This window comes from Thermobia domestica, chromosome 10 (assembly GCF_964235325.1).
Source record: "Thermobia domestica chromosome 10, izTheDome1.hap1.1, whole genome shotgun sequence".
Lineage (NCBI taxonomy): Eukaryota > Metazoa > Arthropoda > Insecta > Zygentoma > Lepismatidae > Thermobia > Thermobia domestica.
In genome coordinates, this window is record NC_137463.1 from 24891040 (window position 1) to 24912455 (window position 21416).

General features: G+C 37.6%; 1 protein-coding gene across 1 annotated transcript in view; it reads right to left on the minus strand.

Moving 5' to 3' along the window:
* Positions 1–21416, minus strand: part of LOC145661951 (uncharacterized) — a 201818-nt gene that overhangs the window by 75416 nt on the left and 104986 nt on the right. The window contains exon 5 of the mRNA XM_081727300.1: positions 16950–17045. Within this exon, the coding sequence (XP_081583426.1) occupies positions 16950–17045 (96 nt within the window). The remainder of the gene's footprint in view (positions 1–16949; positions 17046–21416) is intronic.

The following is a 21416-nucleotide window of genomic DNA, read 5'->3' on the forward strand; positions in this document are numbered from 1 at the left end:
AATCGTTTAACAACATTTGTGTCGGAATGTATCGCGAACATTTTTGTATGTATCACTTCCAGTACAAAAGTATGACAGTTTTAACTAGGGGACTGCCGTTTCCAGAACCCCCCATCTGGGAATTTCGAGATAAGACTATGTCAATCGTTTGTGGTACGTTTTTACCGGAATGTACCGCAAAAAAAATTACGTGCCTGAAGTTGGCCCCCCACCTCTCCCAAATCACACCAAACGTTGCACATCGTTAGTGCACGTTAGTGCATTTAGAACTAACGTTAGTGCTATCAGCGTTTACGAGATATTGAAGATTTTGGTTTGGGACCTACTTCATATGAAGTTAGCCCCCCACCCATCTTTATGCAGACAGATTTTCACTAAACTTAGCGCATCGTTAGTGCATCGTTAGTGCACTTAAACACACTAAGCACTACCGTAAGTGCTACCACATTTTGGGATTATGCAAGATTTTCGGTGGGAGGGGGCAACTTCAGAAATATCAAATTCTATACAAATAGAGGTAGAAACATGGGGTTGACGGTAATCGTTAGTGCATTGTTAGTGCACTTAAACGCAATAAGCACTAACATTAGTGCTACCATATTTTGGGATTTATTCAAGATCTTTGGTGGGGGGCCAACTTCAAAAATATCAAATTTTATACAAATAGAGGTAGAAACATGGAGTTAACGGCAATCGTTAGAGCGTGATTAGTGCACTTAAATGCACTAAGCACTAACGTTAGTGTTACCACATTTTGAAATTTATTCAAAATTTTTGGTGGGGGGCAACTTCAGAAATATCAAATTCCATACAAAGTGTCAGTATTTTCAGGAATCAGTAACGAATGCACTAATTACTTTGTTAGTGCTTGAAGAGGGCGCAAATTCACACTGACCGCCAAAGATATTTTACTTGTAGCACCTACACTAATTAAGCACTAACGTTAGGGTTGGTGCACGAAGAAGCACTAACGATGCACTAAGGATTGTACTGGAAATGATCATTAGTGCTTTTTAATTTGGCAGAAATTTGACACAGTGAAAAACTCCCCTTAAATTTCTTATGTGAGTTTCCTGAGATGTAACTGGCCATAACTACACTAATAGTGAAGCACTAACGAAAACAGCTCTAATTTTTTCGTTATTGGTTGAAGTGGGGCGCCAAGTTCATGAAAGCTTCCAAAGGTTTTTTTACTTGTAGGACCTACATTAATGAAGAACTAACGTTAGGTGTTAATGCACTAAGAAACACTAACGATTTCAGTAGAAGAGGTCATTAGTGCTTTTGATTTTGGCGGAAATTTGACGCAATGAAAAATTCCACATGAATCTCTTATGGGATTTTTGTGGCATATAATTGGCCATATCTACATCAATAGTTAAGCATTAACGGAACTATGAGTGTTTTGCAGAAGCGCTAACGATACATTAACGAATGGACTTATTTTTCGTTACTGCTTGAAGTGGGAACCAAGTTCACGCTGGCCCGCAAAGGTTTCTTACTTGTAGCACCTACACTAATGAAGCACGAAACTTAGGTGTTGGTGCACTAGGAAGCACTAATATTACAAGGAAAGAAAACTTTCGAATTTATCATGAACTTAGCCCCCACTACAAGCACTAACGAAAAAATTAGTTTTATACGTTAGTGCATTGTTAGTACTTCTAGAAGATACAAGTAGTTTCGTTAGTGTTTCACCATTAGTGTAGAAATGGCCAATTATATGTCTCAAAACTCCCATAAGAAACACATGGGGAATTATTCATTGTATCAAATTCCCATCTCATTCAAAAGCACTAATTACCTCTGTTAGTGCAATTGTTAGTGCATCGTAATTGCTTCTTAGAGCACAAACACCTAACGTTAGTGCTTCATTAGTGTAGGTGTTACAAGTAGAAAAACCTATGGAGAAGTCAGCGTGAATTTCGCACCGACACTTTAAGCACTAACGGAAAAAATAGTCCAATTCGTTAGTGCTTCTATAAAGCACTAACAATTTCGTTAGTGCTTCACTATTAGTGTAGTTATGGCCAATTACATATCACGAGACTCACAAGAAATTTAGGCAAATTTTTCATTGAATCAAATTTCCGCCAAATTCAAAATCACTAATGATCTCTTCTAGAGCGATCGTTAGTGCATTGTTAGTGCTTCTTAGCGCATCTACACCTAAGGTTAGTGCTTCATTAGTAAATGTGCTACAATTAAAATACCTTTTGAGGCCGAGTGAACTTAGCGCCCCCACTTCAAGCACTAACTAAAACTTAGTGGCATTCGTTAGTGCATTGGTAGTGCTTCTGGAAAACACTAACAATTTAGTTAGAACTTCAATATTAGTTTACTTATGGCCAATTACATGTAACGAAACACAATAAATTTATGGGAAATTTTTCATTGCGTCAAATTTCCGTCAAATTCAAGAGTACTAATGATCTATTCTAGTGCAATCGTTAGTGCTTCTAGAAAACACTAACAGTTTCGTTTGTCCTTCAATATTAGTGTAGTTATGGACAATTACATGTCACTAAACTCCTATAAGACATTTATTGGAAATTTTTAATTGCATCAAATTTCCGCCATATTCAAAAGCACTAATGATATCTTCTAGTGCAATTGTTAGTGGTTCTTAGTGCACCAACCCCTAACGTTAGTACTTCATTGGTGTAGGTGCTACAGGTACAATATCTTTGGAGGGCACGGTGAACTTGCGTCAACTTCAAGCACTAACAAAAAATTAATGCCATTCATTAGTGTATCGTTAGTGCTTCTAGAAAGCACTAAATGTTTGTATGAAATTTGATATTTGTTTGTTGGTCCCACCAGAAATCTTGAATAAATCCCAAAATATGGTAATGCTAACCTTAATGCTTAGTGCACTTAAGTGCACTAACGATGCACTAACGATTGCCGTTAACTCTATGTTCCTATCTCTATTTGTATAGAATTTGATATTTCTGAAGTTGGCCCCCCACCAAAAATCTTGAATCAATCGCAAAATATGATAGCACTAACGTTAGTGCTTAGTGCTTATAAGTGCACTAACGATTCCCGTTAACTCAAAGTTTCTATCTCTATTTGTATAGAATTTGATATTTCTGAAGTTGACCACCCCACCAATTTTTTTGAATAAATCTCAAAATATAGTAGCGCTAACGTTAGTGCTTACTGCGTTTAAGTGCACTAATGATGCACTAATGATTGCTGTTAACACTATGTTTCTACCTTTATTTGTATACAATTTGATATTTCTGAAGTTGGCCCCCCACCAAAAATCTTGAATAAATCGCAAAATATGATAGCACTAACGTTAGTGCTTAGTGCTTATAAGTGCACTAACGATTCCCGTTAACTCAATGTTTCTATCTCTATTTGTATTGAATTTGATGTTTCTGAAGTTTGCCCCCCACTTTAAAACTATTATAACTTCGTACCGGAAGTGGTACAAACGAAAATTTTTGCGGTACATTCCGGCACAAACTTAGCACAAACGATTGGCATAGGTTTTCTTTCGAAATTCCAAGGTTGGAGGCTGCAGTCTCTCCAGCCCCCCCAACCCCACTTTAAATGACGCATAACTTCGTACCGGAAGTGGTACAAACAAAAATTTTTGCGGTACGTTCCGGCACAAACGTAGCACAAACGATTGCCATAGGTTTTGTTTTGAAATTCCAAGTTTGGAGGATGCCGCTTCTCCAGCCTCCCCACTTTAAAACCCTTATAACTTCGTACCGGAAGTGGTACAAATGAAAATTTTTGCGGTACATTCCGGCACAAACGTAGCACAAACGATTGCCATAGTTTTTGTTTCGAAATTCCAAGTTTGGAGGCTGCCGTTTCTCCAGCCCCCCCACTTTAAAACCCTTATAACTTCGTACCGGAGGTGGTACAAACGAAAATGTTTACGGTACATTCCGGCACAAACGTAGTACAAACAATTGGCATAGCTTTTGTTTCGAAATTCCAAGGTTGGAGGCTTCCGTTTCTCCAGCCCCTCCACTTTGAAACCCTTATAACTTCGTACCGGAAGTGGTACAAACGAAATATTTAGCGGTACATTCCGGCACAAACGTAGCACAAACGATTGCCATAGGTTTTGTTTCGAAATTCCAAGTTTGAAGGCTGCCATTTCTCCAGCCCCTCCACTTTAAAACCCTTATAACTTCGTACCGGAAGTGGTACAAACGAAAATTTTTGCGGTACATTCCGGCACAAACGTAGCACAAACGATTGCACATAGGTTTTGTTTTGAAATTTCTAGGTGGGGGTGCCGTTTCCCCAGCCCCCCACTTTAAAACCCTTATAACTTCGTACCGGAAGTGGTACAAACGAAAATTTTTGCGGTACATTCCGGCACAAACGTAGCACAAACGATTGCCATAGGTTTCGTTTCGAAATTCCAAGGTGGGGGGCTGCCGTTTCCCCAGCCCCCCACTTTAAAACTATTATAACTTCGTACCGGAAGTGGTACAAACGAAAATTTTTGCGGTACATTCCGGCACAAACGTAGCACAAACGATTGGCATAGGTTTTGTTTCGAAACTCCAAGGTGGGGGGGCTGGCGAAATGCACCTGTTACTTTCAATTTTATAATATAAATTAGAATCATATGGTACATAATAACAAAATTTTATTTTCGTGAAGTAAAGTAAGTGACATTTGAATAGATCTGAAAATTGAAACCATTAAAAGCTTAATTCATATAGTGTTTTATTTCTGGTGGTTTGCAACGGTATAACGTACCGGTACCTTTTTAATGGGTAGAGATTATTTCCTCTTCTGTCTTACCAAATTGCAAATATGCAGCTTTATTGAAAATCAGAGTTTTTATTGTTTTCCTTTTCCTTTTTTTTCTTTCTAGAGAAAGAGTTGGGAATCTTTGTTCCTTCTTGAAGTCAATTAATTGTATTCAAGGACTAGAAATATTTGGGCCCTTCTGTCTCTCGCTCGCTGACACGTCCTCGCCCCTCCCTTTTTTCATTCCTTTTTCGCACGGAAATATAAACCATAAAGGCTGTGAACCAACATTAAAAAAAAAAAAAAACTGACCTCGCACAACAAAATAATCCCAACAAATTTATCTGCTGCTGAAGTTCGACTAAACTGAAAACCAATGCAAACATTCTGTTGGGACTCCACCTCTGTACTTTCTCCGCAGAGGAGCCTTTGCTCAGTTTCTATTTTAATGGATCCAATTAATTGTTTTTATTCCTTATTAGAAAGATTAACTAAAAGCATCCCCTAGATTTTTTTCGCAAAGTTTATCTATGAATTTAGAACATTTAATTTAGAGGTTTGTAGAATATTTTGGTAGCATGATTAGTATTGTGAAGAACATTATGTGAACAATGTTCTGTATGTGTGTTGTTATTGAAATTCAGTATTTGTGGAACTCTTGATGGCTTTTAAAAACAATAGCAGCTTACTTTCTCCAGTTTACAAAAAGAGAAAAAACAAGAAACAAGTCACTAAGAAATATTGTTTACGTTTATTGTATCATAAAATTACGATGTGAGAATCAGACATTTTAAAAGTATCTTTATACAGTGTGTTCCACGAATAACAATAAGGCCTGTCTCCTGAAGAAACCAAGGAGGATAAAAACATGAAATATTTTGTAACCTTCAAGTGGTAGAAGAAAACATTATGCTGATAAGGAGAATCCCCCACGAGGGGGACCCAAGGGGGTTACTGGGAGTAACTCCAAAATTTTAAATAGCAATTCTAATTCAATAGCAATAAATTCTAAATATCCATGTTTTATCATCCTCCGTTATCGGTGAAAGGAACCGGATACTCCTTTAAGTACTACTTTTGCGTTCGTTTCTCTGGTACCGGTGAATTCTGAAATATGGATATTTAGATAGAGCGTATATCAGTTTATGTGTAATTCCTTAAACCGCTTGGGATAGGCTCTATAGTTTCTAAGCCAGGGCGTTTTGAAACGTGATATTTTGAATTTTCGGTAGTTCATAACTCTGAAAGGATACGTTTTTCGACCCATGGTTTCTTAGAACTTTTTTCTTTCATCTCGTATAAGGAACTGCCTAACAAAGTGTTTCGGTGAAGTTACCTACCACCTTGTATATATATATATATATATATATATATATATATATATATATATATATATATATGCTCTTCCCGGAAATCGAACTTTAAACGTGGTGCTCCAGATGTACGGAGGCGAAAGCACAAGGGTAATAATACATAAAAATGATTAAAAGTGTAGAAGTTGGTTTAAACCCACAGCAAAAGAGCTGATTTTTAACTTTCTTTGTAACTAACGGAAAGTAGAAGCTTGGTGGGGAAAATGTATTACCTTCTCTGTGACATTAAATTAAACATTCTTATGCTATTATATTTTTGAACAGACTAAACTGTTAAGATAAAACAATACTATACATACAGTCAAGGGGAACAATCAAGAACATGTAATGAGGAAACCCTTGATCATTTGAGCTACAGGCAAATTGTTAATGTGGTTTGCTGGAAGGAAAAATACTCTGCTGCAGCATGCACTTGATAGCACAAGATTGCTTTTCGACGCTTAATCAACAACTCATTAGGAACTTTAAACAGTGTATGGTACATGTTCTCCCTCTTTCTCTTCCTCTCTCGATATTAAATTCTTTCATATCATTTTCCTTTTCTCTCCGTGTTAATTTTAAAGTGAAATGAAGCTTGCAGGTAAACTTCTTTTTTCTTTTTTGCTTTTCATGTAAATCTCCAAATTAAAAACAAAAGAAGATAGGATATCAATTTGTGCGCTCTGCCTCCTCGTATTTAATTAAATTATTAATTAGGAAATGTCCTAGCATTTAATCTCAGACAAAAGTTTGAGTATAACCACTTCCTCTGGACTCTCCATATTAAATTTGTGCAAATAATGAATCATGTAATTACTGATACAGAAAAAAAATATAAACAAAATTTCTTACCTTTACGCCCAACGGTTCACAATAAACGTATTATACCTAATTAAGCCTCCATTTTTCTAGAGCAGTCGTTCTCAATCTAATTCCAATCACAACCCCCACTTTATAACATCCTCTTGCCAGCGACCACCTTATAATTTCTGGTTTGTAATAAGCTTGTGTGGGATTTTTAATATACCTATTGCGGAGATTTCACGATATCCATCTATTTCTGTAATAGTAGAATCCATTTCTTGTATACAGTGGATACAGTAAATTCCCTAAAAGCGAATGGATTAAAAACAAATTTGGTCAGTTCACTCATATTACAAATATCGAATCTGATCTGTCATACCGTTTCAAAATTTTCTTCCGTTTCAAAACTTCATAACCTTTTCATTTTTGGTCATATGGTTTTAAAAAAATAAAGTGATTTCTAATTTTAGTTGAAACGAAGTTGGACAGTAGTTTAAAAAATTGAGTATTTTAACTGTCGATAGGCCTCCACTTTGAGTTACTTATATTGTAAATTTGGTACATTGTTGTGTATGTGTTCAGTATCACCAATAATAATAATAATAATAATAATAATAATAATAATAATAATAATAATAATAATAATAATAATAATAATAATATCATTGTAGTGTTTAATAGCATTCCATTTTATAAGACGTGATGCAAAGTTTTGCATTCAGTCATGTTCAGCACGAAAATAAATTTACTTCTACTAATAGTTAAGAAATAACAGAATTTGACAACCAATTTAGTGATTTCTGCTTTCCAAAAGTTTCGTTAAAAGAATCAGTCACCGTTTGAAGGTCACAAACTGGACTATTTTGTCATACCTGACAAATCTTATCTACTTGTCAATCAAAGTTGATCACTAAACGAACGATAATAATTGAAATAGTCGCAAGTTGGAATATATCAGTCTCAAAATAGTATGAATTAAAATGGCCCATTTTATTGGTTATATAGATGAAAATACGTATTAGATTTATTTTAAATAATTGAAGGTGATCATTAATCTATTATATAAAAGAGAACGCACAAATCCTTTGTTAGCTCATCACGCTAATACGGCTGAACCAATTTCTTTCATTTTTGGGGGGTTATTAGGATTTGGACCCTAGATGGTTTTTATCATATCACTTTAATTTTCAATTACCAGTGTCTTGAGATAATTGACCATTCAAGTGTTCATAACGTAGAAATCCTTTGTTAGCTCATCATAGCTAAATCTAACCGTATTTATATGCAACCCACATGACCGTGTCACTCGGCGGGTTAACATAAATGACAGGCGATATAATGTTAACATTTACTGCAATCTTCTATGGTTTTTATCATATCACTTGAAAGCGAAAAAGTAAAAATTATCTAAGTAACAAAGTTTATTGCGTTCCGGGGTGACCCCAGCGAAGCGGGGTGAACGCTGCTAGTATTTTATAATAATACTATGTAAGAAATTAGAATTCGTGCGACTTTTACCTTATTATTAACACGTTCGCTGCGGCAGTGTAAAACTAAGTTTGGATCTCAGTGCAATACGAGTCACAGCGTGTGTTAGAAATGAAAATTCTACACTTTGGAGGAATGAAACCTTTTATTTACAGCTCCTCACTTCACACAAAATCACTTGACATAAGAAAGTAACAGCTAAAAGCACACCATGCTGCCACAACTTCTAGTACTTCTTCTTCTAACAGCTGAACTGCAAACCGCCTACAATGTTGCCAGCTCCTATTTCCAACAAACTCCCAGCTTGAGTCACGTAAGGGAACTAGTGACTCAACTATCCCATCATTAAAACCGTGAATAGGGGTACGTAAGAAGAGGCAATCTTTTGGGAGTCTCACAGTTCTTCGAGTTCTAGTAGCAATAATTTGATAGTATTTTGACGTTCACATTGATCAGTTTCAATACTCGGTTTTGGTACACCAGTCTTCTCTTAAGTACACTTAGTTCAACAGCTTTTTCTGACTTGATCTCCAAAGGGAAGATACGTTGAAGAGGCCTCACCATCATCCCCGAGCCAGTCTTTAGTCATACCAGACGAACTTCTGCATCACGGCCAGGTATAAGTTCCAGGACACGTGTTAGGTGTCATTTCAACCGCTTGAAATTGTCGTTTCCCAGTAGGACAACCTCTCCTACTTCTATCTTCTTACAATTTACTCTGCAACTCCAATGTTGTACCAACTGTTCCAGATATTCCTTTCGAAACCTAATGGGTAAAATCTTCCGTATGTCCTGAATATATTTCAGTCTTCCTCGTAGACTCCCCACTTCTATGACAGCAGTGTCAGGTACTCCAATTTCAGCATTCTATTGTAGGAACATTAGAGGAGTTAGAGGCACAAAATCTGAACTTTCTTCCGAGTATGTCAAAGGACGGGAGTTTATAACTACTTCATACTCACATAAAATTGACTTAAATTCTTCATAAGTCAGGGAAGCTCTTCCAAGCACTCTTCTCAACAACTGTTTCATTTGTCTAATCAGACGTTCCCACTAGCCGCCTCACCAAGGTGATGTGGGTGGAATAAATTTCCATTTGATACGTTTCACAGTGGTGTACGCTTCTATCTTCTCCCACTCGAGTTTGTCTAACAAGCTTTCTGCACCGACAAAATTGCCACCATTATCACAGTAGAGTTCTGACGGGCGTCCTCTTCTAGCGACGAACCGCCGCAACGCTTGAAGTAAATCAGCCGTTGACAATCCAGATTCTAATTCTAGATGTACCGCTCTATACACTGCAAATGTGAAGATACAAATCCATACTTTTTGGCCATCTCTTAGTATTACTGGACCCGCCATATCCAATCCTGTGGATCAAAGATTGCTGATTCTTTAACTCTATCTTCTGGTAAGGCCACGGGACTGGTATCCATCTTCTTGGCTTTGTATCTTTTACAGACGACCCCCTTTCTCAAAACGGATCGAACACCTTGCCTTTCACTTATAATTCAGTACCTTTCTCTGAGAAGACTCATCAGGTCCTGCACTCCAACATGACAAGATTTTACATGTTTGTCATGAATCAACTGCTTGACCACAGGATGTGCGTTAGGTAGTACAGAGGTTGTTCAGTCTACATTTGGCCACTTTCGACTTATCTAAAAAATTAGAAGAATCCATGGCGCCAGGTCCGTAAGTGCTCGATGTGTTTCCCTGGGTTCCGAACAATAGCCCGACAGCGTAATTTCAACTGTAATAGGCTTGCCTGAAGAACTTGGAGGGGAATCGTGTCCCATTTCCTTTGCACAGCTTTCCAAAGTCCTTCCACAGTTGTCACACGCCGTTTTCCCAAAGCCCGCTTCAGCAATCCAAATCCACAATAGTCCATAGGACTTGCATCTGGAGATTTAACAGGTACCTCATTGAAAGGTATCACCTGTATACCACTTGCCTCCTCTATTTCCCTGTAGAATGCGAGGGACGATCGTGAGGTATGTAATGAGGCCTTGTCCATGTGAATGAGCACCAGGTTGGTATCATTTCCGTACATTGTTGGAATCTCATGCTCGTAGATCGGCCGCATGATCTCCTGAAAATACTGCGAATTTATTTTGCAGTTCTTCGCCATCCTACGAATCTTCAATTTACCTCGGTACCAGTAGCCAGTAACGACCATGAACCCTTTTGGGAAGGATTCTTTACAGACACGGACCCACCTTCTGAAGTTCTTGGCGCCTTTCTCTCGGTACATGATGACTCTCGGTTTGCCGCAGTCTGAAAGGTAAATCCATGCTTCATCGAGCGTTACGACGTACATCCACCTTTGTTTTGCCAGATGCCATTCGTACAGCTTCCGAGCTTTACATTTTCGTTCCCTTTGGTGGGCATCCGTGAGAAGATGGCCGCGAGCTTCCATGACTTTTTCCAGCTTGAGTTGGTGGTGTAAGGTTCGGCTCACAGTCCCCAAAGACATGTCAAGACGATTAGTCATACACATTTTTGTTGGCAGATTTTCTTGCATTGCCATTTTGCGAAATTTCCTCTGCATGGTGGAGGTGGTCTTGGTGCATTCCCGCTTCCTAGGCAACTTCGTTGGTGATCCAAATGGTGGAGCTTCGTTGTCCTTGTACTTTTTAATAACATTTTTTATTCCACTTAAACTGATGTTGCAACCATTCTTCTTGCACTGTTTTCTAATGACAGAAACACTAAATTGGGCGTCATAAAGAGTCGCAACATAGCTTTCCCAAAACGGCTTAGTTTACGCGGCATTTTGCTCACAGAGCGGAATCCCAAACACTTGGAAACAAATTTAACACAAAACTCACAACAATGGTCCTGTTTTGTGCGTTATTGTCGTCCGCGTCCGCAAAAACAACTGCGTTCCCAGGAAGCCACTGCACAACACTGCAGGACACTGCGAACCAGGTCAGGTGAGTGCATTCTGCCCGGGAAGGAACAAAATCGGCCAAACGTAGGCTGAACAACCTCTGTACAACAGCATACGGAAAGACTTCTGAATCTGAAAGTTCTACAATTTTTGTCTTCAGCCTAATGATCTGGTCTCTGCTTTCAAATAAACACAGTGACTTCAACTTTTGGTCCTCTACACCGTCGAATGACTCTTTCTGAATAAGTTTAAGGACTCTTTTCTCAGCAACTGTCACTTCTTCTACCGATACTTCTCCTCATCTTCTCTTCTTTGGATTACGATAATTGAAGATAAACCTCTTGATCCAACCAACCATGTGGATTATCTGTTCATATTTCGAGAAGCGGCGATAGTACCAATCACTGTTTTCTTCTTTAGTATTAATCATTGCAGATACAATGTTTTTCTTCTTTCTTCTGTGATTACTTCTTCTTGATAAGTGTACTTCTGCCCCGGCCATTCTTCCATTGGTCGTCTCAACCAGTCTGGGCCCTCCCACCATTTGGACGCAACCAACTGTTCAGGCAAACATTCTCGTGAGGGTAGATCAGCTGGAACAAATCTGCAACACTCCTTGCTTGAATTGCTTAATTTTCTTATTTCTTGTGCTTGATTCCACACAAAGGTATTCCATGGCATATCCCGCTTAACCCATGTTAAAACGGTGGTAGATCTTCCAGAAATAAATTGGCACATCTTCAACATCCAATGTTTCTCTCACTGTAGTAGCTAACCTTGCGCTCAATGTAGTTACTAGTAACTCCAATCGAGGGATTGTTAATTTCTTCATCGGAGCAACCCTGTATTTCGCCTGTATTAATTGCACCTTCACTTGTTCTTTTTATGTTGTGAGAAAGACAGCCGTAGCATACGATCTCTCACTAGCATCGCAGAATGCATGTAGGGTCCAATCCTTACAATCTCCAGCAGCCTATCTTGGAAAGACAATTCTCTTCAAATGGTTCAACTCTTTGATCCACTGTAGGAATTTCTTCTCAATTTCCTTTGGTACCTCTTCGTCCCAACTTACTTTTGATGGCCATACTTGTTGTAAAAGAATTTTCGGGTTTTGTTACTGGACACGTGACACCAATATTCTTTGGCAAATGACAAAAATATTATCTTCGTGACAACCGCAGGTTTTGTTCCTCAAAACATTCTGGTCGTAATTCCAACATATCTGAAACAGTTTCCCATTATAGCCCTAGTACAGAACTCTATTCTCTTATAGTGTATCTGAAAAAGATGTATGCTCCCACACTCGAAGATCGAATTTTACTTCCGCCATTAAGTTCGTGGCTTCTTCTCTAAACTGACGAAGTTCGTCTTCATTCTTGACACTAGTGACACAATTATCTACATTAAAACTATTCAATAACTTTAAAATGGCTTCCTTAGCATAACTGTTCTGATCCTCGTTACACTTTTGTAGTGCTTTCCTAAGATGATGCTCTATAACGACCTCCAACAAGAAAGGACTGCAACTCACATCAAAGGCTACTATTTTGTGACGATATATTTTAATGTCACCTTCTCCATTTATCCAAAGAAGTCGTAAAGAGTCTCGGTCACCATTACACAAAGAAATTTGTAGAAAAGCTTTCTTTATGTCAGACAGAAGTCCCAACTTGTTCAATCTAAAGCCTGTCAAAATTGCTGGAATGATTTCTATCAAATTCATTCCTTTCTCCAGACATTGAATTAAGGATGGATGATTCTTCTCTTTCGCTGAGGCATCAATACTGGACCGATCTTCGTTGTACTATAGTCATCTTACCAACATGACGATGAGGTAAGTAGTATCCTTTCTTCTCCATGTCTTCTGCAGGATCTTCCTCTACGATGTCTTCATCTTCCCACTCCTTTAGAACCTTCTCGTACATTTCGTGGTAGTTTTCAGCCTTCAATTTAGCAACTACATTCTTCAGTCTTCTTTTACAGGTACCAAGGCATTTTTATTTCATACCTCCCATCGGCGTTGATGGTCATTGTCTGGTTAAAATATTCCATGACTTCCTGCTGCGCCTCCATTTTCGTTTTCTTTTCCGCTGGATCAGTTATGCCTAAAACATCCAATTTCCACAAGTCTGAAGCAGACATTGTTTTGCAAAACATCGTTGTGACTTGCAATATAGAAAACCTAACAGAATCCTTCCTGTTTATTTTCCCCATAAAATCCAGCCGAGCAATGTTTCCATAGCAATCAGGCCAACTTTCAAAGCAATTCTCTTATCTGTCAAAAGTTTACCGGCAATGTTCGCTCCTATTAAAACTACGATTGGGCCAGGTTGATTATCGGATATTTCTATACCCATTCCCCGTAACTCTGATAACGGACCATCTCTGATTAATGTAAGGCTATTACAAACAACATCCTGATTCAATGCTTTAAAATTACATGCAAAATCACCATTGAGGTTGGTTAGCTTAACTCCAAAACACTCATATTCACATGGTTCTGAAAATACATCGAGATCGTGCGCTACAGTTTCTTTTCGTAATACTTCATAGTTCATCTCCTGCTCTAAACTAGTCCAGATATAAGATCGCTGTGAACCAGTTTCTATAATCACCCTGACGTTCTTTTCTGAATTCTGCCCTCTTACTTTTACTACCAAGGTTAGTAAAAATGTTTCGGAATGTTCATTGTTTGTCAATGTGTTTTCGATAATATGCTTCGCGTGGGTCTGTTTATCACCGTTACTTGACGCATTCTTAGATTTATTCCTGTCACTACACATAATACTAAGATGACGCCCCTTGTCTGCACTACAAGTCACCTTAGCATAACATTTGGAACTGTTGTGAGAATTCTTAAGACACCGAAAACAGGATCCCTTTCCCTTCAGGACTTTTACTTTTTCATCGTGTGTCCAATTACATACTTTTACACAGTCTTTAGTCGCGTGTGATTGATCACAAAAAATGCACTTTGCACTACTCTTGCAATTAACCAGTTCAGCGGCAGTTGGTATAAAATAGGAACGATTACTACGTTCTGTCTTTTTCTTCCCCACATTACTGCTGTCTTTTATATCAAACTCGGACACAGCAAGAGCTATTCTTTCTTCATTTTCAACTTTTTTCCTCAAAAATAACATAAAATCTTCCAAACGTTTTTCTAAAATTGCATCTGCACTGTTTGTACTTTTCCCTCTGCCAAGTACGTAATAGTTCCGCAGGTAAGCATGACTCCACAAGAAGATACAGCATGGCGGCAGATTTATCTGTCATGACACCTAAAGTACTTAATGCACGAAGTTGAGATCCAAGTTTGTCATTCAAGTTTATCATTTCCAGGTTACCACTGTTACTTAAATTATGAAACACCAACTTCAAAAGTTCGCGAACATATACTTCTACTTAACATATCATCACGTCCAAAACGTGCTTTCAAACCTTGAATAACCTTGGGATAGTTATCTTCACACAGAGGAAAATTTCCTACAAATTGACGTGCACGTGTATAGGTACAATGGCTTGAATGAGATATTGGAATTTATCTACATTAGGAATCCGTTTATCTTTATCTATGCGTACGAACTGCGACCAAACCTGAGGCCAGTTTTTCAAATTACCATCACATTTCTTAATTTCCACTTCTGGAAGTTTAAAATTTCTTTCAATACTCGTGCTACCACTACTGTCGTTCGTTTTACATGCATGCAATGCAGCCTCAACTTTGTTTTTTTATTTTGTAAAATTTTAAAGAATACTTATCTGCTTGCTAAGCTTCTTCTACCAACTCTTTCTCACTCCCATTACCCTCTATTGCCAATGCCATTATCTTGTCATCTATCTCCTTTATTTTTACGTATTTTTCTTCTAACACTTGAAAGGTACCACTAATTGTACTTTCGTTTTTGAGTTCTGCGCTACACAATTCTAAACTCTATACTATATAATTACTTTATGTTTCTAAACAGTTTGTAAGGGGACAATTTAGTGAATGCTGCCCTTAGATTTTACGCTGTTTTTTCATTTCCTCCATGGTCTATTGTGTCCTGTTACAGTCGCCAGATGTTACAAATGAAAAACCTACACTTAGGAGGAATGAAACCTTTTATTTACAGCTATTCACTTCACACAAAATCACTTGATACAAGAAATGACAGCTACAAGCACACCATGCTGCCACTACTTCTAGTATTTCTTCTTCTTCTAACAGCTGAACTGCAAACCGCGTACAATGTTGCCAGCTCCTATTTCCAACAGTGTGTCTCGTTGAAGGTTAGCAAGTGAATGCTAGTAATGTTAAAAATCTGTACAAACGAAAACACCACACAGACACGCACAGAGGTAATCCAATGCATAAAACAGCACCGCACAGAAATGAAATATCGCACGAGCCACCGGTGACTTGTAATGCAGGGAACGTGTTTTAAATTGTGTAATTAATCTATATATGTTTTGAGATTCTTAACTACAATGTGTAATGCACAATTCACTTAAATTGAGTTTTTCCTGTTCCTGTTGGACTAATGCTCAATCTAAGAGAACCACAAAGGCAGACCTTGAGGATTGCTTGTGATCAACAGGCTACAGTTTGAGAAACGTCGCTCTAAAGAAGATAATACTTTAGCGAGTTTAAAACTATAACTTCCCGTAGTTGAAATATGCGCTCAATTCTAACTTGAATGGAATCAGTCTTTGTACAGACGAAACTTTTGCAATGGTAACAAATACGAATACGAATTATAGCTTATTTCTTTCAACGCTAGATGCCTCTGCTATTGAATTTACTTCCACTAAAGCCGATGGTCAACAACTGTCACTGCTTCGCCGATTAGTCTATACGATACATAACAAAATTTTCATTGCGTGCCTTTCGATTATTAAAAATAATTCTTACAAGAAAAAGTCTTGGCGTTTAGATCAACGCACCTATGATAACTCACTCACCCATAAATCTCATTATGACTATCATTAGTTCGGGTTTAACGTACCACGATTATGTTCCTAAGCTAAGGTGGGTAGTGGTGAATAAACAACAACATTAAAATGAAGAAAGTGGAAAAATTCCGAGAAAACTCACACGCATGGTGTCTGTCCAGCAACAAGCTCACTTGGCTCAAGTTGTGATAGAACAAGGGACCCACGGATCAGAGGTGACCCTAGTACCAAGAAAGCTTTCTGCCAGTTGGCGCGTGCGTGGGTTTTGGCTTTCTACGCTTGCACTTGAAACGCATGCTTTCATACAATCTGCCTTTTGTTGTACTTGCAAGCGATGTTTTAGACCCTTCGCAGAGTGCCATAGCATCACTGGCCGTTCATTGGCTATTGACTTGACTTGACTTGTAAAACGCTTGCGTCAAGCTTGAATGGTACACTAAATACAAGGTTGTCCCCATGTAACTTTGTTACTGGTATCCAGTTTGGGGCATGCTTGCACGTTTTCCAATCAAGCTGGATGCAAGCTTGGCCGACTAGCAATTCAAGCTTACAGCAAGTGATTTACATGTTGTCTCTGCTACTAGGGGAGTACCCTACTACTAAGCTACTGCAGCGTCCAAATGATATTTTTGGAAATGAATCTATATATTTGAATTTAGCTAATATATTAATTAGAAGGTAATATGGATTGATCATACTTGCTAAAATTATACGATATTAAGCAAAAGAGATTAGCTACTTACCTTTTGTATTGAAACGACGTAAATGACATACGTCAAATCAAGTATAGTTGTAGAGATTAAGGTAAAAATCCACGGAAGGAGCAACATGGGAACATTCTGGAACGAACAAGAATAATTAATAATATTTATTCCTAGTATGTAGATTATAATAAATAGAAAAACAGGTAGTAAATGCGATTTATGATTTAAATAAAGAGTACATTTTATCTGACTTACTATTACTTTCCTAATCATTAAGGGCCGGATTTTAAGGTGCAAAAATGTGTTAGGAAAAAGGGAATAAAAGTTGCTGAAAAATCATTCAAAAAGGTGCTAAAAAGGTGCTAACAGGATATCTTTATTAAGTGCTATAGTATACAGTTACGTGAACATTCTTTATTCATTACACTAGCAAATATTGATAAAAAAAACTTGGCTTGAAACATTTGACATAAATTGCAAAATTGTTTTATTTATTCTCATACACTTGTACAACATTCAACATTCTTGTAATAAAATTGTGGTTGAAACTAACTTGGTATTAAAAAACAAACAAACAAACAAACAAAAAAAAAACACTAATTTAGCAATATGGTGGCTTCAGAAACCGTTCCATACTACTGGGTTTTCAGAAACTGGTAATACTTAATTATGCACAATATTTCTATCTTAGTTAGTTTCTATGTTAGTTTCTTTCGCTTGGAGCTTAGGAGATCCTTTTGTGCGGAGAAACTTCGCTCGACATGAGTGGAAACTAGAGGTGCATATGTTGTAAGCACATGGACAGGAAGTTCAGTTGACGTTGCAAAGGTTTCTACGACCGGATTGTTTCACAAATTCAATTCAAATTTGTCCCTAGCAAATTAGTCAAGATTGTGTCTAAATTTATGGAATATTATGTGCAAACCAGATTGAAAATAAACCATATTGTTCTGTCCAAACTTTTTTAAAAAAATAGAAAAAAGGGACAATAAAGGTGCTGAAGCATAAAAGAAGTTAAAAAAGGGGAAATTTTATTAATTTAGCAAAAAAGGTGCAACATTCATGAAAAAGGTGTAACATTCACGAAAAAGGTGTAACAAAGTGCCTTCATTTCAGTTTGTTTTATGCCCGGAAATACATATTTTGAACTTTGGTTGTTTAACAACTACATTTTTAGAAAAGGTGCTGCACCTTAAAATCCGCTCTCTACTAATCATACAGTACTACAGTAGGAACAATACAAGACATGGATTCTCTACTTAGTTACTTACCACAAATCTTTAAGAGCCTTATGCACAGTTGTTTTTAGCGTCGTATTAAGAGCTTGACTAACTTGTGATAGGCCTACTAACCTCTGTATTTAAAAACACGTTCGTGAGGTTAACAATGATTTTTATGGAAGAAGGCCAGCTATGACTTTTCCGCAGTGTTGTCCAAACAGAATTGGATAAATCAAAATAAGGAGATTATGTTTCTCTTATCTAGATTTCTCCCAATGTGTCTGGGCAAACCTGCGTAGAAGTCCTAGTTGCCTTCTTCGATATAAATAGTTAACTTCACGAACGTGTTTTTAAATACGGAAGTTAGCATCACAAGTTAGTCGAGCTCTTAATACGACGCTAAAAACTATTCTGCATAGGGCCCTTAGTATTTAGGATGTCAAAATCGAAGTCCAATAATAGTTAAATGGACATCTCAGTGGTTGCGGCGCTGCCAAATTTAACTTTGCGAACAATGCGAGGCATTTCTCTTCTGTCAACATTCTATAAAATTCTCTCAAAACATTCTGTTATGAAGATTGACTCCATACGCAAATGAAATTATTGGAGATTATCAGTGCGGATTTAGGCGAAATCCATGAAGTATCGACCAGCTATTTACCATTTGGCAGATATTCGAAAAGATATGGGAATACAATACCACGGTACATCAATTACTTATTGATTTTAGAAAGCCTTATGATTCTATTAGGAGATAAATATTATACAACATTCTAACACAATTTGGAATACCGAGAAAGCTAATTAGATTAATTAAGATATGTTTAAATGAATCCCAAAGTAAAGTCCGGGTAGGAAAATTTTTGTCCACGAGCTTTCACGTCGAAAATGGCCTGAAATAAGAATATGCGTTGTCGCCATTATTATTCATCTTTGTCCTAGCGCCATGTGGACTTTGTGGTGGACAAACATTGTGCTCGTGGGTTTTCTCAGGGTTCTCCCGTTTCCTCCCATTCCACCATTTCACTCATCTCTCATCATCACCGTCTCCTTTAGCCTAACCGGTATAATCGTGCGACGTAAAACTTAAAGATTTCATTTCGTTTCATCTTTGTCCTGGAATACGATATAAGGAAAGTCAAAGATAGCAACCAGGGCATAAGAGTGAATGATATTCACCAGGTTATGGCATATGCTGATGATGAGGGAAGTGGGTTTAGAAGTAAATGCAGAGAAAACTAAATACATGGAAGTTTGTCGGAATCGTAATACTGCAAATTATGGATGCGTTAAAATAACAAATAATACGTTTGATAAATTGGATACTTTCAAATATCTAGTATCAATATTAACAAATCAAAATCATGTCCATGAAAAAATTAAATGTCGACTAAAAGCAGGGAATTCGTGTTATTATTTACTTCAAAATCTTCCGACGTCGCGAATTCTATCGAGGAATTTGAAGCTTAAAATCAGGGATGCAAACAAGCAACAAAATTTTACTAGCCCAAGAAAAAACTACTAGCCCACATCCCACAATAGAAATCATTTAGTTACCTTCAGTATCATATTAAAAATTCGCCCGCAACGATGAACCACTCGCCCCGGAGCGAGTGGGCGAGTGGTTATTTGCATCCCTGCTTATAATATATAAAACGTTAATCATGCCTATAGTTCTGTATAGTTGCGAAACATAGTCGCTTACTTTGAGAGAATAACGTAGATTGGAACTATTTGAAAATAAGATCCTGAGCCGAATATTCGAACCCAAGAGGAACGGGAATGGGGAATGGCGAAAACTTCATAACGAGAAACTGACTAATTTATACCATTTACCAAATATTAGTAAGTTGAGTTGAGTTGATTTTGAGCTTAACGTCCCATTCAGCAGCGAGGTTATATGAGACGTGGACCTACTGATTAACGTGGAATCTGAACCACATGAACTTCCGCCTAGAATCGAACCCGTGTCTCCCACACCAATGGCACGTACGCTAACCGTTTAGCCACGAAGAAACTCCAAACATTGTTAGTTTTATCAGACCTAGGAGACTCAGGTAGGCAAGTCATGTAGCCAGGATAGAAGAAAGTAGGAACGCTTTCAAAGTTTTAACTGGAAGTCCAATCGGAAAACGACCATTAGAAATACCTAGGTGCAGATGGGAGGACAATATTAAAATGGACCTTGCAGACATAAAAATACAAAATAGAAACTGGATGCAGTTAGCTAAGGATAGAAGTCAGTGGAGAGCTTCTGTGAACGCGACAATGAACCTCTGGGTTCCATAGGCCATAGAGTTAGTTAGAAAAATCCTTCATGGATGGGTCAAGCATGACGTATTTCCCCCGGTACTTCCGGTATTATTTGTTTCCAGTGGGTTCCAAACATATGAGCTACATACGAAACTTGCAATGGTAATGGTGATGTTTTACATTGGCTTATAAATATTATAATGAAAGAGAGAATTGCAATTTTCGTTAAAATTTTCGACAGAAGGAACTTTAAAGAGCAAATTTATGGTAGGTAATAATAAGACTAAACACATCCCTCTGTTTACCTACAAGACGTATTGTTTGGAAGCGAAATGGTGAAGTTTGGTTAGATTGACAATGGAAGCGAGAAAATCACTTGACTCGTCCATAATATTCACTTGAATATAACAGCACGTGTTTGAGGCGCACTTCTGTGTTCATAGATAGTTAGGTATGGTTTCAACGTTGCCAAACTTTGGCTTTGGTACCAATTCCTCCAACACTATTCACTGCTATATCACAACATGTGTTTTCACGTAGTATCTCATCTTGTCTGTGCACGCCTACGACGTTACTGGCTCCAGTCCGTAATGGTTAGCGTCAACGCAACGCAAAATCTGTTCAACCAGTAGCGGTTGATTTTTGCCACTTTCGGTTTGAATAAGGGGCTAAGAAAGAAGATGTTCTTAAAACACTAAATTGATTCCAAAAAATTGGTCTATCGCTGTTTTTAGTTTATGCAGAGCCTTATTGAAACTGGAAATTGTTGTGGATTTATTTCACTTCCGATTTTAATACGGAGTTAAGGATAAAGATGAAATGTATTCTTGAACCTCTTAATCAATGGTAGGAAACCGTTTCTTTCTATCTATTACCGTTTTTGCTTTGTAGTAAGCAACGTAGAAACCGGAAATGGTTGAGTTCTACTACTTCCGATTTGAAAATCATCTCTACAATCAAATTTGATTTCTAACTTTTGACCCTGCATATTCTGACAAAATTTGGTGGTTATCTATACATTAAGTATTTCCTG